General features: G+C 37.7%; 1 protein-coding gene across 1 annotated transcript in view; it reads right to left on the minus strand.

Annotated features, from left to right (window-relative positions):
* LOC108773627 (uncharacterized) overlaps positions 1–22,344 on the minus strand; it is a 61,540-nt gene that overhangs the window by 34,124 nt on the left and 5,072 nt on the right. Inside the window, exons 2-4 of the mRNA XM_018539492.1 lie at positions 12,810–12,839; positions 10,552–10,654; positions 9,572–9,806 (exon numbers count right to left, since the gene is read on the minus strand). Of these exons, the coding sequence (XP_018394994.1) occupies positions 9,572–9,806; positions 10,552–10,654; positions 12,810–12,839 (368 nt within the window). The remainder of the gene's footprint in view (positions 1–9,571; positions 9,807–10,551; positions 10,655–12,809; positions 12,840–22,344) is intronic.

Genomic DNA, 22,344 nt, shown 5'->3' on the forward strand with positions numbered 1-22,344 from the left:
ACCATTAGTCACGGTACCTTCAGCGGTACGTTACCGGCGGCACGGAAAATATAATTCACTCGGAACAATCTCTCTCTCTCTCTCTCTCTCTCTCTCTCTCCCTCTCTCTATATTCCGGCCATAGTGCGTAACCTCCGAGAGCAGGTGCACAATTGTTACATAGATACGAGCCCTCCGCGTAATTTATGTAATCGTCGAAGCCGTATTCTTTGCACGGCATACGGAATTAGCCTTTGCGCGGATGCGATATTGCGCTACTGCGGAGATGATGTATCTTACGGACGTGCACGTGCAGTATATGTACCGCCGGCACAAAGACGACTGAAAGAAGGAAAGGCGTATTCAATCCTCTCGACTGCACTTTTCCATTTTACGTGGCAAATAGTCGAGCGAAAAATCGAGTGCGGCAAATCTAAGAAAATCTTGACCAAAATCAATAGACGACGAGTGAAACTGCAACTGCGGCTGCACACCTATATATATTTTTTGTTGTCTTACATAGCACGTGACCGTAAAACAAAACATAGTTTCGAGCATCGATGGTTTAGCGGCTTAAAAAGCTTTGTAACTATCGTAATTCAAACGAATCACGCTCGAGGGGCTTTTGTCCATATCAATTTGAGTTTCTCTGTGTGCGATCTTTCCCTTCTAAAAATAAAAACTTTTTTTCTCAATCACAGCTGGGGATGATACGTCGAACTGTTATGTATCGTGGCGCGACGTCCTCGATCGAAAAAGTTATGGCTGGCGGACGATTAGTTTGTAAATTATTCACAAGTTTTGCAATCGTAGTTGTAAAATATCTTTAACAAGTTCACGAAGGCATAATTTAAACTCGCGAGCAAAAAACGAGCGACCGACTTATACTTTCGCACTCTCGACGATGATTTAACGTAGGTAACTTTGAATTTCGCAAACACGCCTCACACGCCACGCTCCGATATCGTCGGAGACGAGGAAAACACTGGGATTGCACTATATGTCTGGCAGCGAAAAAGTATTTCTCGAAAACAAGATACAAATCCTGCGGCGGCGCCCTGTCTCGGATAGATCTGTTTGTTCCGCAAAATTCAAAGAGAATTACGACCCGCGCGGAGAAGAAATTGTGGCCAAATTTCAATGATGCGCGAAGAAAACGTTGAAATAAGCGATACTCTGTCATTGCCAAATTACGCCACTTAAACTTTGCTGTTGTTGCATTGTGTATCAGAGTTGGCTTGATGAATTGATTTTCTCTTGAACGCATTAGGTTATACAAATATACGTCTGTATAGCATCACAATTTCGTAGTAAATCGCTGACGCAGCAATAGGCATTATTATAAATGAGTTATTGTAATCCTGGGGTCATTCTGTCCTCGTTTGTGGCATGGAAAATAACGGCAACGTCGCAATATTTTTTGCAGTCGATACGTAAATAGCAGAGAGTGGAAATTGTAGAAGATTATTCCAATACCGGCTCGTGATCTCAATTGGTCGGAGCGACGCTAAGATATAATCGGCTATTATTAGGGGTAGGTTGCATTTTGTCTGTGGAAATCAATAGACCATTAAAGACCAAAGCGGACATCCATCGGCCAGCGTACGAAAACATCGATGGTAACAGAAATTCACTCTTCTTCGTTATACATAACACGAAAATACACAGATCGGAGTATCAATTTATATTCACCTACTGGCACGAATCTTTCTTCTTCGTGTCACGTAAATGTCGCATGTAAAATGTAAATTCTTCTCTCGGACATATTTTCTCATGCGAACCCGCAATTTTAAATGGACAGCGCGACAAATGAATTTTTTATTATTATGAGAAAAGTTAAAATTTTTTACGTTGCTAAAGCATTATAGGTACGAGAAGATACTGTAGATAGTTTCGCCGTTAATGGTGTTAAAATAAGAAGGACAGCAGTTCAGGAGTGCTGTGCGGTCGTTCGTTCCAGTTAATTCCACCCTATTACGGTGCTACTGCGGGGGAGAGTCGAATTAGGTTAGAGAACCGTGACGGGAACTGTGACGCACCAATTGCCCCTACCTTTCTGCTTTTCAATCTCTTTTCTCGCAACCCAGCCTAATTAACGTATCTATCACATAGGAAAGAATAAGAAAGTGAGATACGCGTTCGTATCTCTAGCGAGAAGATGGTCGCGCTATCGATCGATCACTATCACTTACGACGACTCAATATGCGCTTCTATCAAGAGAAGGATATGATTTCTCAACGATATTAGAGCGGAGAAAACGAGTTTTCACGCAATTTATCGACTTTCATTACTGATAGAGTCGGCACGGAAGAAAACCATTTTTTCTTTTTATATATCGGGTAGAAAAATTTTTTATTCGTTCGAAAAGAAGAGTGCACGGTACATTGAAAAAAATAATTTCATAATACCTACCCTAGATGTTAAGTGAAATAATTCTATTCAAATGTTCGATTAATATAGTAAAAAATAATTTTACTTTTCAAAATATTCAATAAATATTAATAATAATATAATAATATAATCATATAATCAATATAATAATATAATCAATTGTTTGCCGATATTTGAAAAAGTAAAATTATTTTTAGTTATAGATATTTCTTATCAAACATTTGATTGGCATTACTTCACTCAACATTTAGCAGCTATTATCAGACTCTTTTTTTGGTGTAGATTAATGAACATAAAATTGCACATGTCACTTCACATTTTATCCTAAGCTACCGTATTTTGATCGCATCGATCATTCTTTCCCCGGAAATTATCACATGGGACGATTTATTTTCTCCACGTGACAAATAGCAAGAGACTGTAGAGAAATGCATCATTAAACCACGTTTCTGTGTGTTAGTCAACGTGTGCATGACGCGACCGTTAATAGTTCGTTCTGTGCCTCTTTCTTCTGCATCGTCTCCTCCGTGTCCAACACACTTACGTCGGCGAGGTCTTGCTTCTTAATCCCACGATAAAAAGAAAATTGCCGACGCGACGGCAGTGTCGTGGAAACTGGTGATCGTGGTTACGGGGATGGGGTTGACGAGCGTTTGCGAATAGGACACGACATCCACGTAATTAAGCGTCCGCCGGCACAATGACTCTCCACCAGTCAGAAATACTCGCATATTGTGCACGAGAGGCAGCGTAGAATTCAACGATTTTCAGTTTGGTGAGAAATACTAGCGGGCGTTAAAGCGCGTTATAACGGTGACGTCGGAGGAACGTGTGCAAGGACAATTGATAATTTTAAGCTTTCTGTGTAGCGGTGAAAATTTAGTCAACTTTTGCCTCGCCCACAATCTATAAACTGCCCGATTCTACCGATCACGATGGAGAAAATTTTATTCCACAATAGTATGTTCTGATATATTGCCAGCAATGTCAATACTGAATATCTATATATGTTAAAGTGTAACTGTTAAATAGGATGGTAACCCAGTTTCTTGAGTCAAATAATATTTTCTTATTTTTAACTACCATGTATTGTATATCAAAATGTAAATCAATCCATTGTTGTAGTTCTAAAACAATGTCCATATTTTAAGGTATGTACTAATAAATAATAAACTAAATTTGAGTCAAAAATTTTGATAGCATGCATTTTCTTATAATAAAATAAACTATTTAATCCTATTGTTTTAGCTAAATCAATTAATCGAATAGGAGCAGCCACGACTTATATATAAAATGATTAAAAATAAGTATATCAAATGAGTACAACATTAATACTCATAATTTGACATTATAAATTTAACAGTGTGAACTACAGATTTTAATATTGCGTATATCAGAATACAGCCAATAAAAGTCGTACCTATCATATATACTGTTAGACATAAAAAAAACCACGACAACCCAATTTTATGTGTGTCACAATATAATGACATATTGAGAAAGAATAATGACAATCTATAGAAGTAATTAAAAATAACTAAAATTGAGTATAAAAAATTTGACATTATGAATTTAACAGAATTGATAGTCAAGCAAGATAATATTGGACTACAAGCCACATAATTGCGAATATGGCAGATTGAACTATAGCAGATATACCTGTTTAAACGAGACATACGTATATATGTTCATCACGAGAACTTGAACGCACTAACAGCATTGTTTGCGCGTTTACTTACAAGCGCATTTGTTACGGACGGCCGACGATTTGTCTTAAACCATTTGAAATGACGGCTGCATTTACAGGCGAGTATTATTTCGAGAAACATGACAATTGTATGACTATAACTAACGCTTAAATAAATTGAAAGAGTTAATACCATTGGATAATAATACTAATTGTCCTTTAGCTGAGCTGTAGTTTAAAAGGTTTCATGACATTGCGCCTCTCCCTTTCCGAGAATTTCAATAGTAATAAACGCGGCATCGTTTTGCAAGCAATAACAACATTTTAACCATTCTCGCTTACGACAATAAATTTATTTAATATCCAATCACCCCTGCCAAATAATCCTACGCGCAACAGGATTAATACCAGCGATTTATTTCTGTCGCGCTTTATTACGTCGCATGTTTATATAACTAAACAGACGGTTGGAACATAACGGCCGTTCATTCGATAGTGCCAGCGCACATAACGTGTCCCACGCGTCGATGGGTACATGCTTCGATTTTTCCGCCCACGAGAACGCAAGGAGAGAGACTCTCGTTCGCTGATAAAAGCCGTCTCCGGCCCGGCCGGCACGGTCGCTTGATTTCCCGTTCCCGCGCACGATTCTCAGAATGGAATTGCCGACGATTGCCGCTCGTCAATTCTTCGGGTCAACAAAGCGGTTGACTACATCCACTGCTAAGGTCTCACGAGTCACTAGTCAAGAGCAAACAGCAAACAACTCGACTCCATCCCGCCGAAATGTCCTAACTTCCCTGAACGGTATCCCCTCGTTTTGTTCCTAACACGAGAATACTCGACCACGTGTCTATGATCGTGACGTGATTTTGACAGGACTAGGATAACTACTTCGAAAAGAGAAAGAGAGAGAACCAGCCAAGGAGAAGAGCCAAAAGAAAGGAAGAAGTAAGAGCATAGATGGCCTGCGCGATCGATCGATTCCTTCTTGCTTCCATGACGTTTTCCTCTTTTCTCATCCTTCTCTCCTATACCCAGCCATCTCCGAAAGTACAATCGTCCATCAGACTGAAATTCTCCATGGATCACGAAGATGATCCTAGGGATCCGTTTCCCATCAGCCGGTTCTTGAGCCACCATATAGTTACAGATGTTACTTCTCTTACGTTAAACGAGCAGCTGATAAAGGCTCAGGTCTCTTTGCTGCTGCCACCGCTATTAAGTAAATGGTCTCGTTCTTGTTTTCTCGTCCGGGTTATAGCGGAAAATGTCAGGGATCCTCTTAAACGGGCCATCGATTGATTTTCCGGCGTACGTTAAAGTTGAGATAGAGAAGGATTTAAGTTGTCGTCATTACGACTATCAGTGAGATAGAATAGATAGCTAAACAGGCACACAGATAAATAGTTAAAAAAGAAGAGGGACAAAGGAAAAGATTCGAATCGGTAATGAAAATGCAAATCACGAACAATAAATCGCTTGTGGAGCAAAGGTCCGATTCGAACGAGGAAATTCATCTCTCTTTCGGACAGAGCCGTATAAAACCAGAAGGACAAAATGCGCTCGCGACGCGCTATTAATCAGAGTCTCGTGAATTAAAGTCAAGACACGAGATGAGTGTTCGCGGGTGTTGAATCCGCTACCGAAATTCAGCCGTTAGGAGACCTGTCGACGTGGAAATCTTCCACGTGCTCTACCTTCGTCGAATTTCGTTGCTACGTTGGTAATACTTGGTCGCGACGACGGCGATGTCATGACATAAGAGAAGAGACAAGAGATTGTACGAAAATGTCCGTTAACAGAGATGCTGTCAGTAGCACGTGAACGAACGGGCGTACTCGACGCTGTCGGGTACGAAACAATAAGACGTCATCGTACGTAGCGAATTACAATCTGTGTCTCCGATGCTGGCGGGGGCGTCAGACCGAAATTATTTCAAGCTCGGCAGGTGTACTTCCAATGCGTATCGAATCGGGCCGTATTAGACCTCGCGTGCCGTTTTATGAATATTTTAAGCCACGGCTGACCCAGATAGCTCTCTTTGCAACACGAAGGCAAAGCAATCTGATCTCATACACTGGTACTTCGAGGTTCGTTTAACTTCACGCCGTCGCATTTTTCGCTCATCATCACCGTCGCCACCATCATCGAGCGGTTACATATCATCTTCATCATCTCTTCCATTCGTCATCTTTCAACCACTCTCGACCGAATCTCGCTCTCTGCGCCCACGCGTTGTCTCTTCCTCGCTTCTTTTATATTTTTTACACACATACGCGCATACATTTACCATCTCTTTTTTTCTTTTCCACATCGACGCTTTATCTCCGGCGAATGTCACCGTTACTGAAACGCGCGATTCGTCGATCGCTCGTCCACAAACGTGGAGGAACGATTTACAGCGTGATTTGTGGATTCACCCATTGTTGCCGCAATCGTGTGGTTTAAAGCAGAAAGTCGAGCGGAAGAACTTTGCCGAGCAAGAATGCCTTAACACATCTCTTGTCATGGGATAAATGACGACTTGTGCTCGCTTTTGTGTTCGCTTTTGTGCTCACGCGGTCGCAGATCATAGATCACACGGTCATCAACTTCTGTTCCCGGTACCGAAGAATAACGTAGTATTTCACGGGAAAGCGAAAACGTAATGGATACGGGTATAAAGAATATAAAATTGTCGCGCAAAATACTTTATTTCGCGAACGTGAATGGGAGATCGTTAACGCGAGAAGTCTCTTCTCGCACCACTCGGTAAATGCCGCCGTGTATCAGGCTTCTTCCGAGCAAAGAAAAAGCTCGAGAATCAGCTGAATATTTCGTCAAGGTCGTTGCCTTTCCTAAAGCTCGCTTGCATGTGTGTGCACGCAGCATAGTGTCGTTGTAAACCCACGTAAACCACATCGCCCACTCGAAGACTCGGCTACCCTGAACGTTTCATTGAGCGTCGAGATTTGGCCGTGCGCCAAGTGACGTCATGAGCGGATGAGGATACGGGTATTGGCGATAGTGATGGCGATGTCGTGGTCGAGAACGACGCCGTGATTTCGACCTCGTTCGTAGAAAGATCGTACGAAATGCGAATTTAAATCTTTAGCAAATAGATTGCCTTTTATCGGAGAGCAAATTTTCCTTTGCATTCTTCCTACTAGAGTTTTTATTGAAAGAGAAAAGTTATGTGATCAAACACGACGTCGAACACTGTAATCTTTCGGATGTAAAAAAAGACAGCTTGACGAAAGAGACACTCGCGAAGAGTAGTGTTAGTCAATGGATGCAAAAATGGAAACCATGTTCTCACACACATATAATAAAATTGTTTAATATTTATATTATAGCATAATCTTATTTGAGTCGTTCGTTTTTTCGAAAGATGCTGTAGATATATTTCGCGTGGAAGAAGCAAACAAGCGTATAGGTCTGACTTCAGTCGTTTTTTTGACTTGTTTGTCGAGGCTGTATATGTATGTACGTGTACACACACATATATATATGTATATATATACATACACACACATAAGTATAATATATTGACCGCATTTCTTTTAATACTCTCCCACAAATTTAATTTGCACTTATTATAAAAAGTATAATTTCACTAAAATATTAATTTTAATGAAACGACTTGGAAAACTATTCCGCATATTTAATTGGATAATATCTTTTCGTAGAAAAAAGTTCAAATCCGATTTATGATACTAATAATGAGACGTTCCGCCACGAAGAGGACAACGGAAAATCAACTTTAAGACAATTTCTTCGAGGCGATCTCTTCGGGGAATTTGAATAACAACTAAGAAAGAAGGGTAAAAGAAAAGAAGAATTGCTTCTTCGTTTCCGGATTGCGCATGAATGAGTCCTGTCTAGTCATTTAAAAGAATGACTGAGCGTGAAGCGCTCCAAAGAGTTATTATTCTCGCCAGGGAAAGGGTGATTTTGCCGAATGAATACCTTGCATTTCTTCATTCCTGCAACCTTGAGATGAAGCATTCGGGCAATTTAATTAGTGAAAATCACTTTTGTCGTCGTGCAGAAGTGCAGTCAACCGTGCTTCACAAACGAAGGCAGAAAGATAAAGGAAACGAAATCGCAGGAAGAAATCTCGATAGGACCGTAAACCTCAAAAGGCATGCTGTAATAGTACAAGAAAAGAATCTTAATTTTTCTCGAATCTCTATAACTGTTATATTCATATCGAAAATCAAACCGGAGAAGATTCAAGACACCAATTTATCGTATGAGTCGCCAAGTGAAATGTAATTTGTGTTACGTGAATCGACATCCCCAAGTTCCGGTAACTTACGTTTCGAGAGCCTGAGAGCACGCCCGATGGAAGCGACGATAAGAGAAATTGGGTCCCTCGTGGCTGCTATTAATATCTAATTATGTACGCTAATTATGAACGCAATATGCACCATAAATGTATTTGAGAGAGAGAGAGAGAGAGAGAGAGAGAGAGAGAGAGAGGGAGGGGAGGAAGAGGTAAATCATCATCTCCGCTATCGCAACTGAAATGCTTGCTCACATCAGCGACGTAAATTAAGCGCTATCGTTGATCACCATAATCTTCGAGTACTATATATTTGTGCACGATTGAGTTCGTAAAAACATACAATGAATTAAGCGACAATTGGTATAGGATCGGTATAGGTCATCGTTACGTCACGTTCGCAAATTTAATTTAGACACGCGCGACATAATATGTTGGTCGAATTGACCTCACGGTCGATCATGCATCGAACGTGACGTCGATTGATTGTCACGTTTTCTATAGCTTACTCATCGTTTCTAAATTTATAGCACTTTATAGAGGAAAATCAAAAGATCACATAAAATTTTCACATCAACGATAATAGAAAGCTATGATGGACATTTGTTGAACAATTAATGTGTTGCCGAGGATAATCCACTGAAGGTACGATTAAAGTTTCACGAATGCTTTAAAACATTTGATTGATCAATCGGAAGAAAAAAAATGTGCTAATTGACCAATCAAAGAACGCTTTCAGGCATTTGTAGCTTCATTGTTGGTCGTATGCTTATTCCGCCAAATCAACGGATGACCTCGAGTCTACCAAATAGTGATTGGTTTGGGTTCCGTTCGATGAGCAAATACTCGCATTTCGTGTAAGATGCACTATTGACGAAGAAAGAGTTGAAAAGTAAGCGCATCCGATGAAGAAATGCAGAGCAGATTCTGGGAAAGATCGTTACGTGCAGAGAGTGTTTAAGAAATGCTCGTAAACCGTAATCGGCGTACGATGACATTCCCTTAAAAATAATCGATCTCTACTTTAGCTACGAGAAATAAATAAACGAAGCTAAACGAGTCTCATCCATTGTATCGAGTTATAACGAATCGCAAGAAGCATTTGCTATTGTCATTGCAAGGCAACAAACAGCAGTATCATCGAATTTTTCAATCGCTTTGAATATTTTAATTGCTTTGACGTTACAAAATGTGAGCGAGTGTAATAATGCAGTGTATGGGCGAATGTATTGCGTTAGTGTACCGTGTCAGTGATGATGTCTGGCTGTGTGTTACTGTTGGTGTCACACATATCGGACTGTTCGGATTGTCGATCTTGTATCTCTGCCGTACGACTTAAGTTGCACTGATTTCTCGTTACCTCGTTCATGTAGGACACCTCTGATAGTGGAATGTAGTAGTAGCCCAGAAAGCGGTCCCACAAGAATCCCTTGCACCATACCTCCACCACGAGCCCGGCATTCATGTCATTCGTTTCGCTGCGTAACAAACAAGTTCCATTAACCTTTTGCGAAATCACGAAGAAATATTACTTTATGAAGTAAACAGCTACGCTTTCAGTACAAAGTAGATTAAACGAAATTTAACAGCAAGGCTGTAGGCGAGGAATTCACTGGCGTCAAATGCTGCGTGAGCGAGCCAAGATCAAGAATGATATATCTTTCTATGTAGTAACGGTCGACATTATACAACAAGACAATCCTTTTTAATCCGCAAGCCAATTTTACTTTAGCTTTCCTTTACACATTTTTTAATAATCTATTTAAAAAACCATTCAAAAAACAAAACCATAATGAACCGAGGATCTCGTCTCAAATAAAAAGAGTTAAGCTAAAGATTAATAATACCGAGCTATGAAAAAGAAGCACGTTTTTTTCCTCTATCATTTTATTGAAAATATTTACGATTCTTAGTTTTTCTCGGTAAATTTGGTCGACGGGCAGAATTTATTTCGCTTAATTCATTTCGTTAAGATAGAGTCTCGTTAAATAAGTGTATGATTAGTCTCAGATTCCTCTAGATGCGCACAAATTACCGGTTGTCCTAGATATTTTAGTGCCGGTGCGCACGCGATAGTTCGCAATGTTTTCGAAATGTGTAACGCCATAGTAACGGTGCAGAAAATTTTCGAATTGTTAGAAGCTCGTTTAACTAAACAATATTTTTAACAGTTTTTTCAAGCTGCGACTAACTTCCGCGTAAAATCAATTATCGATAACTTACAAGAGGAAGTCTTGTTCCCAGCATGGATTGGCCCCTTTCACAGTAACTGTCGTTGACTTCACGTTTTGCAGCTTCAACGTTACATAGGAGTTGAACTGATCCGCTGAAATTCGATGATTTATTTTTTTCAGTCGATCAAAATACGATGTTACGTAACAAGAACGAATATCTCGATATATGAGCGAAATACGTTGTTATATTAAATCATAACGATGAAACATATTAAATATCTTGATTAAAGTACGTCGCATTTATCATTTTTAATGGAATCGTTTAAAGCAGATAAATTACGTTTCGACAGAAAAAAAAATATCGTAATTTTAGTCCCCTATAAACTCGTAATATCAACGAATGAGATCGTTTTGTTCGCAATTTAAGAGCGATCCTGATGACATCCTCGCGCGTTTTATGTGTTCAAGAATGGGTGCACGAAGGGGGACGAACTGTTAAACTCCAATAAGATCCACCCACACCTTAGGCACCTCCAGTACACGCTCTCAACTGCACGCCTTCGATAAGTCGCGCAAAAAGCATCATGAGCGAGATTTTACGACCCGCGACACGATGTTTCGGGCGCAATAGTGCGTCACCCTCGACATTTTACTTTACGAGCCACGAAAATTGTCTCCGAAGTGACTGACGAAATACGTTCACGTTCCACGGTTCACCTCAGTATCATCCAATCACTAAGCTCGGAAAAGAGAGAATTATTAATAAAAAATTAGACGCGGCATAAATAGATCTTACTGAAAATAACTCTCTTGCAGCTCTCTCTTGACCTGACAAGCTACCAGATATGGAACAAGTCAAATGTCGTTTACGTGATGAGAATAAGCCCCCAAGATATTCGCGTTTTTAGGTGAGAGATACCACAGCGAATGTAAAAATGTGCAATCAATTTTAATAAAACTAAATGTATTCTTAGTAGGAGAGAAGTTAATATCGCTCATTTGCTGCAGCACTCTCTAAATCTGAATCAGTGGACAATTACTGATATCAGTGCCAAGTATGCCACTCAGTGAATGAAATGTAAGATCCTTAACTTAGCTAGCTAACCTTTATTATGTGATCTAACTAGTCTTAAGATCTAATTAGTTTTAATGTATAAATTCATTGAATATGGTATTAGAAGATTGAAATTAACGTTGAGCAAATATGTTTTAATTATATATATATATATATATATAATCCTCAAACTTTCTTTCTTTTTTAGTTGGACTTTACTGATTCAGATTTAGAGAGCAACAACACGGCAACAAAAAATAAGCTTTTTCAGAAAATAAATTTAAATGTTTTAAATATTGAAATTTTATAATATAAATTTTAAAATGTAATATAATTAAAAAATTTTCTAATAACACTGATTGTATAGAGAGAGAGAAAGAGATAGAGAGAGAAATAAGAGTATGTGGTATATTCTTCTTTTTTTTCATGTTTTAGTACTTTTTCTGCAAAGAAACAATGACAATTTTTTATGCCGTTGTTATAGCAAATGAGCGATACGAATGAATGTATAGTCAGAACACACATTGTGTAAATAAATTCTTAAAACTACATACATTTATGTGTATTCGCTATGCGAGCGAGGACATTATTGTTACGCTTTTCAATACTTGCGACAATTGCGTGAAATAATGGTCTTCATAAGTCCATTCTGTACAATGACATACATGTGATACGCGAATGAATATTTTAAAAAGACATTATATGAGTACATAAGCAAAGACTGTCAAGATTACATTCGTCATCGTAGGAAATATTGAATAATGCGATGAATGACATAAATTCAAAGTTTTTCCGACGCTATTGAAATTATCGATTTATTTTTGCCCTGTTAAAGAAGTTTCGAAAATTATAGAAAGTTTTCAAATGTACGATGTATCATTTAAATTCGATATAGGTATCTACGATCTCCACACGGGAATACGTTACACATCTCCACACGGAAAAATTATTTCGGTATAATCGGAACGTCACGATATTCTGCATGAGCAATCGCATAATCCGAAACTTGGCACTATTCCAATCGCAAAGTGCAATAAATTGTTCGCAGACTTTAGAAGCAAAGCGTGAATAAAGGTTCGTGGCTTGTCTCAATCCCAATTTTGAATGCCCGGTTCCACACGTGTTAATATTTCGCTCGTATATCGTTCGGTAATCAGAAAAGAATAATTAGCAAACAAATCAATGGATAAAATGCATGAAAATGAAATTTTCATTTCCAATCGTAATTTTCTCTATTCTTCCCATATACGAACCATCCTCGCAGACGAAGCGCGCCTTCTTCACTGCAACAGAAAAAGCAAAAAACAACAGGATTATACGTTACAAGTCTTTGAGAGAGAAACACATAAATAACAATATTTATATTTATTACGTTTAAACAACCTGAGCCTAATTCTGAATATCACAGGATTTGTGGAAAACAAAAATAAATTGCTATAATCAGCAGAAGATTTATTGTCAATTATCCTTTTATGCAATTATATAACTGTTTTTGCTGTCTGTAAACAAATCATTTATACCACAGGAGGTTTACTGAAATCTTATAAAAAAAGTCTGTGAGAATTTCTAATTTTCTAAGTATTTTTGTTAAAAATTCCAAAATTAGAGATCTTTTAAATAAAACAATTTGAAATAATTGGAGTGCAAGCAACACAAACTATAAATTGGAAATTAATAGAAGATAAAGATTCGACAAGTTTATATCTCAACAAACACCAACTAATATAGTAACGTAACTGTTAATTATAATTTCTCTCTCACTTAACAATATAACTGTAATACAATACATATATATATATATATATGTAACAGTTATATTGTTGAGGAAGAATTATAACTATCAGTTATGTTACTATTAGTTGATATTTGCTGAGATCCATTATTTTCGACAATTGGGACCACGAAATCTGTATATATAGGACAGTATAAGCAAGGTTTACTACAGTACAGTATCAATAAACTATTCTATTCTGCTTGTCACCCTGATTTCTTTTATAAAAGCTTGTGATACACAAAAGAATATATGTATAATATACGGATATACGCAGATGTTTGTACTTATTGCTAACTAATTGTCAACATTTTGCATTAAAAAATATAATAACGAAATAACGTTTTCAAAAAAAGACAATTTACATTTAAAAGTAAAATTCTAAAAATTTCCCCCGAGTATCGATAAAATTTCATAAAAATCCTTCATTGTCAAGAATAGAAAAGAAATCCCCTATAATAATTCCAGGTTTTCCTAGGTAATAAACACCCTGCACTAATGTATTTACGGGCATTAAAGCGCGAATTATCGGTCTACGCACATAATTACTCTGATCGATTACGCTTAATAAGATTTAAATAGACATATAGGATAGGTTACGCGCGATGTAAAATCAACCGCACGCCCGCGGCAATTACCTTCGATATGTCACACGTGTACGAATTAAAATTGAATTTTCGTCAAAGAAAATTTAGACCGCGCGTTATGTTCTTTTGTTGTAACCTGTAGCGTGCACTTATCGACTTTCCCGTCAATTATTTATAAAGGTCGTATTCTGCAAACGCATTACGGATTTAGCTAACGCGGATAAGTAAAACGGATCGTGTATTACAATCCGCCGGGGTTTGACAGTTCCTTTTTTTAATACTCAGTCTAATGGATAGGTCACGGAACGACCTTGTCTATAAGAACGTACGTATGTACGCGAATGTACGTGCAAGTGGAGCGCAACTCCGCCGTGCCAGTAGCGATTTGAAGCATTGACCTGTGCTAATAAATGCCAGTGTCTACATGAGTGTCGGAGTCTACACGAGTGAGTAACTGCCCTTAGGATTAATCCCGTCATCGCAACGAGAGACGGCAACATCCAATGTATAACAGAGCACGTACACAATAAAGGATTGGGGCGAGTGTGTATCGTGGGGATGATGAAGCGGGTCAGCCGTATATCCGCAGGTCACAGTTCATAGAGGACTTTTTCCCTCTACTCGCAAGATATTTTTCCCAGCTCGACAGACGCGTCTTTCTATTTTGTACGCGCAAGCATCGCGCGCGATTAATTAAGAGAGAGCGCTTGCGGCCGCGGAAATATTCTTGTCACTGTTATAAAATTGTCGGTTGCAGGAATGAGCGAACGCTGATGTCACGCAACAGAAGAGAAACGTTACGGACGATGTATGGTGCCGAGAGAATCGGCTGTTATGTAGGAGATTCGTGTATAACGCCTAAGTCCCCTCTAAATATATCTAATAGGTGTAGTAAGCTTTAAATTTCTTGAAAAATTGAAAAATTATAATCGATTATATTATTCTCATATTCGACTATGACTGATTAGTTTCTTTTAAGGCTTAAGAACGGGAACACGGATTCTTGCATATTGAATTTCGCATAAAGCATAAGAATTAATCAGAGTCTTTTACTTTATGAAAGAGAAGGAAATGAAAGGACCAGTTCATTTTCTTACGTTTTATTTTACGTTATGCGTCGTGTAAGACTTTGTGCTCCCATCCTATAGAAAAAAAAAGATTTGTTTGGACTCGAGACTTCTGTTTACATTTGTTTCATTGAAACAAATTTAATTTTAAACAAAACATGTTTTGTTTAGTCAACAAAATTTAATTTTAGTGACAATAATTGTATCCTTAAGTTAAACTTTTATTTAGTTGGACTTTTCCAATGTATTTGTTTGATTTAAAAAAACCTTTTCTCCGTGTAATGGGTTTCCTACAATAAGTCATTAAATTAAGCTCGGTAAAAAATTAACTAATCACTTGATTAATCAATTCTTAAGTCTCTTAAAGCTTAGATAAAGACTTATTGTAGAACGCCCATTAGACTTACTATACCTATTGTGTTTCAAGACTAACGCATGAGGCATAAGAAAATCAACCAATCAGTCTTTTATTTCATGAAAAGGAAGGAAATGTAGAACTTTGATTAATTCATTTTTTATGCATTATGCGTTATGCAAGACTCTGTACTCCCGCCCTTTTATCCACTTCCGTAATCGAGAGGTTGCTTTTAACAAGTATACATATACATATATATACATCAAAAGTCTTTTTTAATCCTCTTTTTTCCCCTTTCTCCCTCACTCTTTTTATCTAACTAATAAATAAACTTCCTAACGAATTTGTTCCCACTCGCTTAAAAATAATCAAACTCACGCAAACAGCACGCTGTTTGTTTACGCTTTGGCAATCGGTTAGTTATGATTGAAATCCAATATGCAATGAGAAAATTGCGGAGAAATGTCGATATAAAACTGACTTAAAAGATTCTTCAGTAAAACGCAAATACTGCGTACGCAGTATATACCGATATACTCGGAATAATTGCGTTAATTCCAACGAGACATAAGAGCGTTTCCGACGTTTGGCCACATCCGGATCCTTCGGCATCACTTACATTATACAGTCTGTCACATCGTTAACGACACGAGAGCGATGTGTACGGAAAACAGCGCAAAGTATTGTAAAACGAAGGCGTCGTTACATCGGAGTTACATCACGCGGAATTGATAGCTCGGGGCGCCCGATGATGTACACAACGGGTATAACAGGAGGATGCTCGCCTCACGTGTGCTATATGCACGCGCGCGTAGGCAGATGCATGCACGCGACGAAAGAAAAGTGAAACAATGACGTCAGCTTTAACGCTTCAGTTGCGATCTTTTACCTTCGAATAACTCGAGACAATGGACGCCTAGGGTATGAATACGTGCCAAGACCGTGGTATCGTGTCACACACGCGTGCGCGCGCACACATACACACAGAAGCACTAGAGGAACTCGTCCTCTACTGTGTTCCCTGTACAAACGCGCCTTTGTATAGCACGTACACGTGCGGAGAACACGCGTATATACGTGACACACCGCTTACTTTTCATCCTGCAGCAGTTTCCTTCGGCGACGATGCCGCCGTGTTGTGCAAGTGGATGCAGAACGATAGCAACCGGCGTGACGATGGATAGGAGGAAGGGTAAACGGGGTGGAAAAACCGGTAACGTGCATCATATGTATGTGTTATTTATAGACCAGGCCAGTATTAGAGGCAATATTTACGCGGCATACATATGCGAACGCGATATCTTATCGTGCCCTTATCAAGGTGTCGACTCAAGTTCTGTCGGATGACCAACCGCAGGATCGTCACAAGCTCATCTTAAAATTCCATAACTTTTTCCCTCACAAAATTTCATGATTTTCCTTTACGTTCAATAATATTTTGAAATTTTTTATTTTTTCATCCTCTAATTTGGAAGCCGTTACAATGTAAATTACCATTAATATTGCTGCCACTGCTTGCATTTTTAGTTGTGAAATTGGTATTCCAAAACCGCGTAAATGTGATGTACGTAGGTATATATTAAACTTTTTTAAAAAGTTAAGAATTTTAATTTTCTAGAAAATTTCATAAAGTCTCCTTGCTTTTCCTTGATTTTCCTGACCGTCTCCAATTTCCCTAACAATTCTCTGATTTCCCGTTTCGTGGCAACTCTCTCTCTCTCTGCCAACATATATTTCTTTCTTAAAGCGCCAATCTTTAACCTCAGCTGATATCTCTGTACAAAGGTGAATTGGCCGGCGATCCTTTGGTTGACCTCTATTACATTCTTGTACAATTTCGTTCTAATAAAACGAAATAATACCATACAATACATTCGAATATTCTCAACATAAAATAACTTTTAATCTAATGAATTCTCAAGAAGAATATTCCCTTCTTCTTGAAAAATATTTTCAGGCTTTTCTCAAGGTATTTCTCATATTCACTCGAGACATTCTCGAAGGCATATTCTCGCCTTATAGCGTTCTTTTAAAAGAGGTTAGCTTTATTTTATCGATCACTGGTTATTATTTCATTATGAAATGTCAGAGCAATTTGAATTAATTTATATATATTGTTTATATTACGTAAAACCGATATATAGACATACATATATAGTATGTATATATACTTGGAAATTAGGGATAAGTTTAACGAGGAAATTTAGATCTACTTGTTAATGTTTGTATTTATCTAACTACTTGCATCCTTCGTGTGCGTTTGCGCGAAATTCAATCGATGTAACGAGTATAATGGGTCACGGGTGTATCTCATAATATATGCACCTACGCTAGTTGTTTCCAATTAATCATTTTCTTTCGCGACGTGTCGTAATGAGATCTCTTCTGAATGTATAATTAAAGATTGCGGAAGCCACAAAGAAAAAAACTTTTAGGAAAGAAGTGGAACGGCGTGCTGGAAAGTCGATTAACCCTCACCAGCCTCAATCCAGGCTGAAGGTACATGCGCAGCTGGCGCGAATGCGAGATGTTTAATGAAGCAAATCAGAGAGCAGCATTTCGAGTGCTATGAAATCAATTAATGTAGATACTCTCTACAGAGAGAAAGAGAGAGAGAGAGAGAGAAAGAGAGGGAAGGGGTAAAGAAGTTTAATAAATTGTTAGACGGTTTTTAATATACGCTTGAAAGAGATATTTTTACGGTATTTTTTTTCCACCGTACAACAAATCGAAGAATTCACGTTATTCATGAAATATCATATGCATCATCGTCAACATATGAATCACCACGCCAATTCCGGTCCACGAATTATCGATTATACATTTTCGATAAAATTCAAAAGCACGCCTACATGGAGGAGGTTTATCGAGTATTTTAAGAGAGAGAGAAAGAATAATCATCACCATAAATCAGATTCGAAAGCATTCACGATATTCCGGACACCGAGTACGCGAGAATGATAAGATAAACCACGCACGTGATTATCATGCAACACGAATTTTCCAGGATATTACTGTCACAAACATATGCTTAGTAATAGATGAATTTAAGAGAATTTAATCATCGCTCGGTATATTAACTCTGTAAAGTCATTTAGTCTTTAGTTCCGCAAACACATAAAACTAAAGGCCAGAATAAAACACTCTCATTCTCTCTCTTTCTCTCTCGTTAAGAGATAGAAGTTTTAAATTAACTCGTACGGGTTGATATCGGACATATCAGCACTTTAGGAACGAAAATAACGAGTAAAGATAGCTCTTTTAGATAAAAAACCGTTTTTCTCAGAAACTATAATGCAAGCTTAACAATCGATTTTCGTTTTTAAAGTTACTGACTCAAGATACTCAAGTTTAATCTTAACTGAATTCAAAGTCAAAGATCTCTTGTTCCTTCATTAAGGATACTCCGGAAACCTCGAAAACCAATAAAATCTGTTAATTTACACCATCGATAAAACTATATAAATGGTATAAATTTTAATGAATAGTGTATTATGTAACAAATGTAAATACTATTACACTTTATATAAAAGTATAACAGTAAAAGAATATTTTTAATTAAGACGTACATTTATTAATCCCTTTCTTTCTTATATAAGTTCTTATTTTCTTGCGAATGAATGAACTGACTATATTTCATTAATGAACAAATTCAAACTCGTCCAAGTATAAATACTGCATTCCTAGAAACTTGTTATTTGCCTTGGATTAATGTAAATTTGTTTTAATTACTGATGCAGCTGTAAGATAAGAATGACACAAATACTGCAATATTTATGCTGAAGGTAACTTCGCGGTGTAACATTTTTCTGTGCAAAGTCTTGAAAATTATTAGTGACAGAATCACGAGATGTAATTAGCAGATTGCACGTTAATAAAGTTTAAACTAATGTAAATTTCTACTGATAAAAATTCTGAAGCTTTGAATTACTATTTCATCATAAGCCCGCATACGTAATTTATTGTATTATGTATCTCTCCGCTTAAATATATTTACTGTGAAACACATTAAAACTCGGTCGGTTTGTACATTAAAAAACATTTTTTTTCACTTTATAACGATCTGCGCATATATATTTTCGTTAATTATTTACTATTCCTGATAAGAAATATTTACGAGTATATTTAATTAATTTTATAGCAATATCAACAATCCTTATCCGTGAATAAAAATTCAAGTTTGCACTGAGAGAAAAATTTTTGATATTTATAATTATAATTATGTATGTATGTGTTATTATAATTATGGTTATTACTACTGTAATGTTGGTAATAATAACTACATGTATAGCTCTATCAACAAATATATCTGAGGTAACAACAGAAATAACTATAATTGTAGTTATTATTACCATAAAAATACTTTTTGCAATTACTATAATTTAACTATAATTTTTAGTTATTTTTTAAAATAAAATTATATAAAATATACAATTAAAAAATATTAACCTCAAACATAACTTTTATTATATGTAGTTATTACCATCATGAAAGAAGTAATAATTATAATAAGATGTATTTTTTGTACAGTCATAAATACCAAATATTTTCCCATCACTGCAACAATTCAAAATCCAGATTAGTAATCTGTTTTCAAGCTACATCTCCTCATTATTTCCATTACCTATAAAACCGAGAACAGGTCATTCGTATTAATGATTTATTCTGTATGGCGCATTAACCCTGCAGAGAAACGATGAACAGCGATGAGGCGCACTCTCCGAAGTTTGGCCTTGCGTCCAATAATTCCTTCGATAATATTGTTTTCGCGCATAATTAACTCTCTGAGCAGTGCGCATGTATGCTTTGTGCATGTCCCCTCTGCCATGAAATTTTCACCAGGCGAACCACTACCGTGAAACCAATAACCGTCGTGTCGTGGGTGTACGGCCATACGAAAATGGCACACCGCGGGATAAAAGTTATCGCAAGAGATGAGAGGCGGAAGAAGTTGGAGACAGGATCTTGGCATGCCCTTGACGTCAAGGAACGAGCAGGAAGCTCAACACCGTCGCTATCCGCCAGGACGAATTATTAATACCTATAATACCCTGCGAGTCGCACTCGCGTGGAAGCGACAGGCGGAAAGTTTCTGTCGTCGTGTCGGTTGGATCATGGCGCGGCATTTATACGACGACCGGTATTAATGCAGCAATGATAATGCGCATTATAAAGTTCGCTTTATGCTCGCGATGTCGAACTGACGACGGATACTACTGACTCTCATTGAGCCGATAAGATCGATTTAACGGCGACGTTTCCTGTGTCAATACGGCAAATCTCGATGGGTTTCTCTATCAAGAAGAAAAAAATAAAATCATGAGAGATGAGAAACATAGAATGGCGAATTTTCCGCGCGTCAAAAAACTAACTCGAATTCTGCTCGAACTGTTATATTTTCCCTTACGCGTGGTACCAGAGTTCAAGGACCTCTATTTATTATGACGATACCGATATCTCGATGTATCGAGGTAACTTCTCTACGAACTCCCAATAGGAACTCCGTATTGGGTTTCGATCTCTTTTATACGTGCTAGCTGTACAACTGCAAACGATACAAAATGGAGATGGATTACAATGAGTACGTTCACACAGAATGATTGATGAATTATAAGATTTAAAAGAATTTAGTATTATAAATAATTTTTAGGACATTTTTAAAAATAATATTACAGATATATATATATATATTTTTTTTTTGTAAAATAATGTGCATATTTTAAATTACCGTACTACTGTACGGAATACAATTCGTTATGATTGCTCATTTTGTGGAAAGATAATTTCTCAGAGACTGCGCTCGCATAGTCTGGGATACGAAAGTTCGGAATTAATACGATTATCCTGCTTTAGAAATGGACTTGCAATAATGAGGTCTTTATACGAACTCTGAAGCACTGGACAAAGAGAATAGCGCGGGATTATAGCAGAAACTCGTAAATGCCATCAGTAACGTTACTATACGTGGCGTAAATCGTGCACCGCCGAGTTTGGAAGTTCTTCATGCCAGCCATCGCCCTTTCTCGTAGCAATAGACAGTCGTTTGAGGCGTCTACTCTCGCGATCAATCCCGGTATATCGACGTCGTCGTATACAAAGTGCTAGCGACTCTCTGTAGAGAGGCCGATCAAAGCATTCCTAAAGTTTATTCCGGCCGATCCACGCCGTCCCCTTCGAAAAGCATCGAAAAACGGAATATCATCGTTAGCGATACGGCGAGCTATCGTTATTGCAACCTTTGAAATGTCCTTTGAAATTTCTTTACACCGTCTCTCCGTCCTTCGCTCAACTCGAATAAACTGCACCGAGCAGAAACTTGAAAGTTCGAAGGGTCAGAAGAAGAGCTTTCGAAAATATCATCCAGGACGCTGGCCACCAGAGAGGGAGAGAGAGAGAGAAGTGACACAGAAGCCGGCCTGATAACCGTTTAATACGTCGTGAAATTTTTAGTTCAATAAACTAAACCTTCATCGGCTCGGAAAAGTGGTTCTCGTTCACTGAAAAACGCGAGCAAAAAAAAAATAGCTTATCGTTTTTCAGTGTCAATAATTGACGTGGCTTCATGGCGTTTATAAAATTTCTGCTCGATCAAAAATTATGTATGTGTTCATAAGACTTCGTCTGCTTAGACAAGTAATCGATAAAATAAACTTCTGCCGATAGAAAGAACGTTCGCCTTACTCAAGGCAAATAGCAACAACTTAGAAGATTAATGGATTACTCGTGTAAATATAAACTCGGTTAATTGTTCGAAATCTCGTATATCGATATATCATTAACATTGCGATGTATACCTATATAGATACAGCTTCGTTTCACATTCGCAGTCTTGAACGATGGCCAAGTTTTAGCGATTGCTGTACTTCGTGTTGTTCAAGATACCAACATAATAAAGAGAAACTTTTGCCGAGAACAACTTACCACGTTTTCTTATGCCGTGTATTCTATTTCGCTTGTAAACTGTTCAAACTGATACCAACATCCACCTCGTAATTTATATATAAAATA

This window comes from Cyphomyrmex costatus, unplaced genomic scaffold, assembly GCF_001594065.2.
Source record: "Cyphomyrmex costatus isolate MS0001 unplaced genomic scaffold, Ccosl1.0 scaffold216, whole genome shotgun sequence".
NCBI classification, from domain to species: Eukaryota; Metazoa; Arthropoda; class Insecta; order Hymenoptera; family Formicidae; genus Cyphomyrmex; species Cyphomyrmex costatus.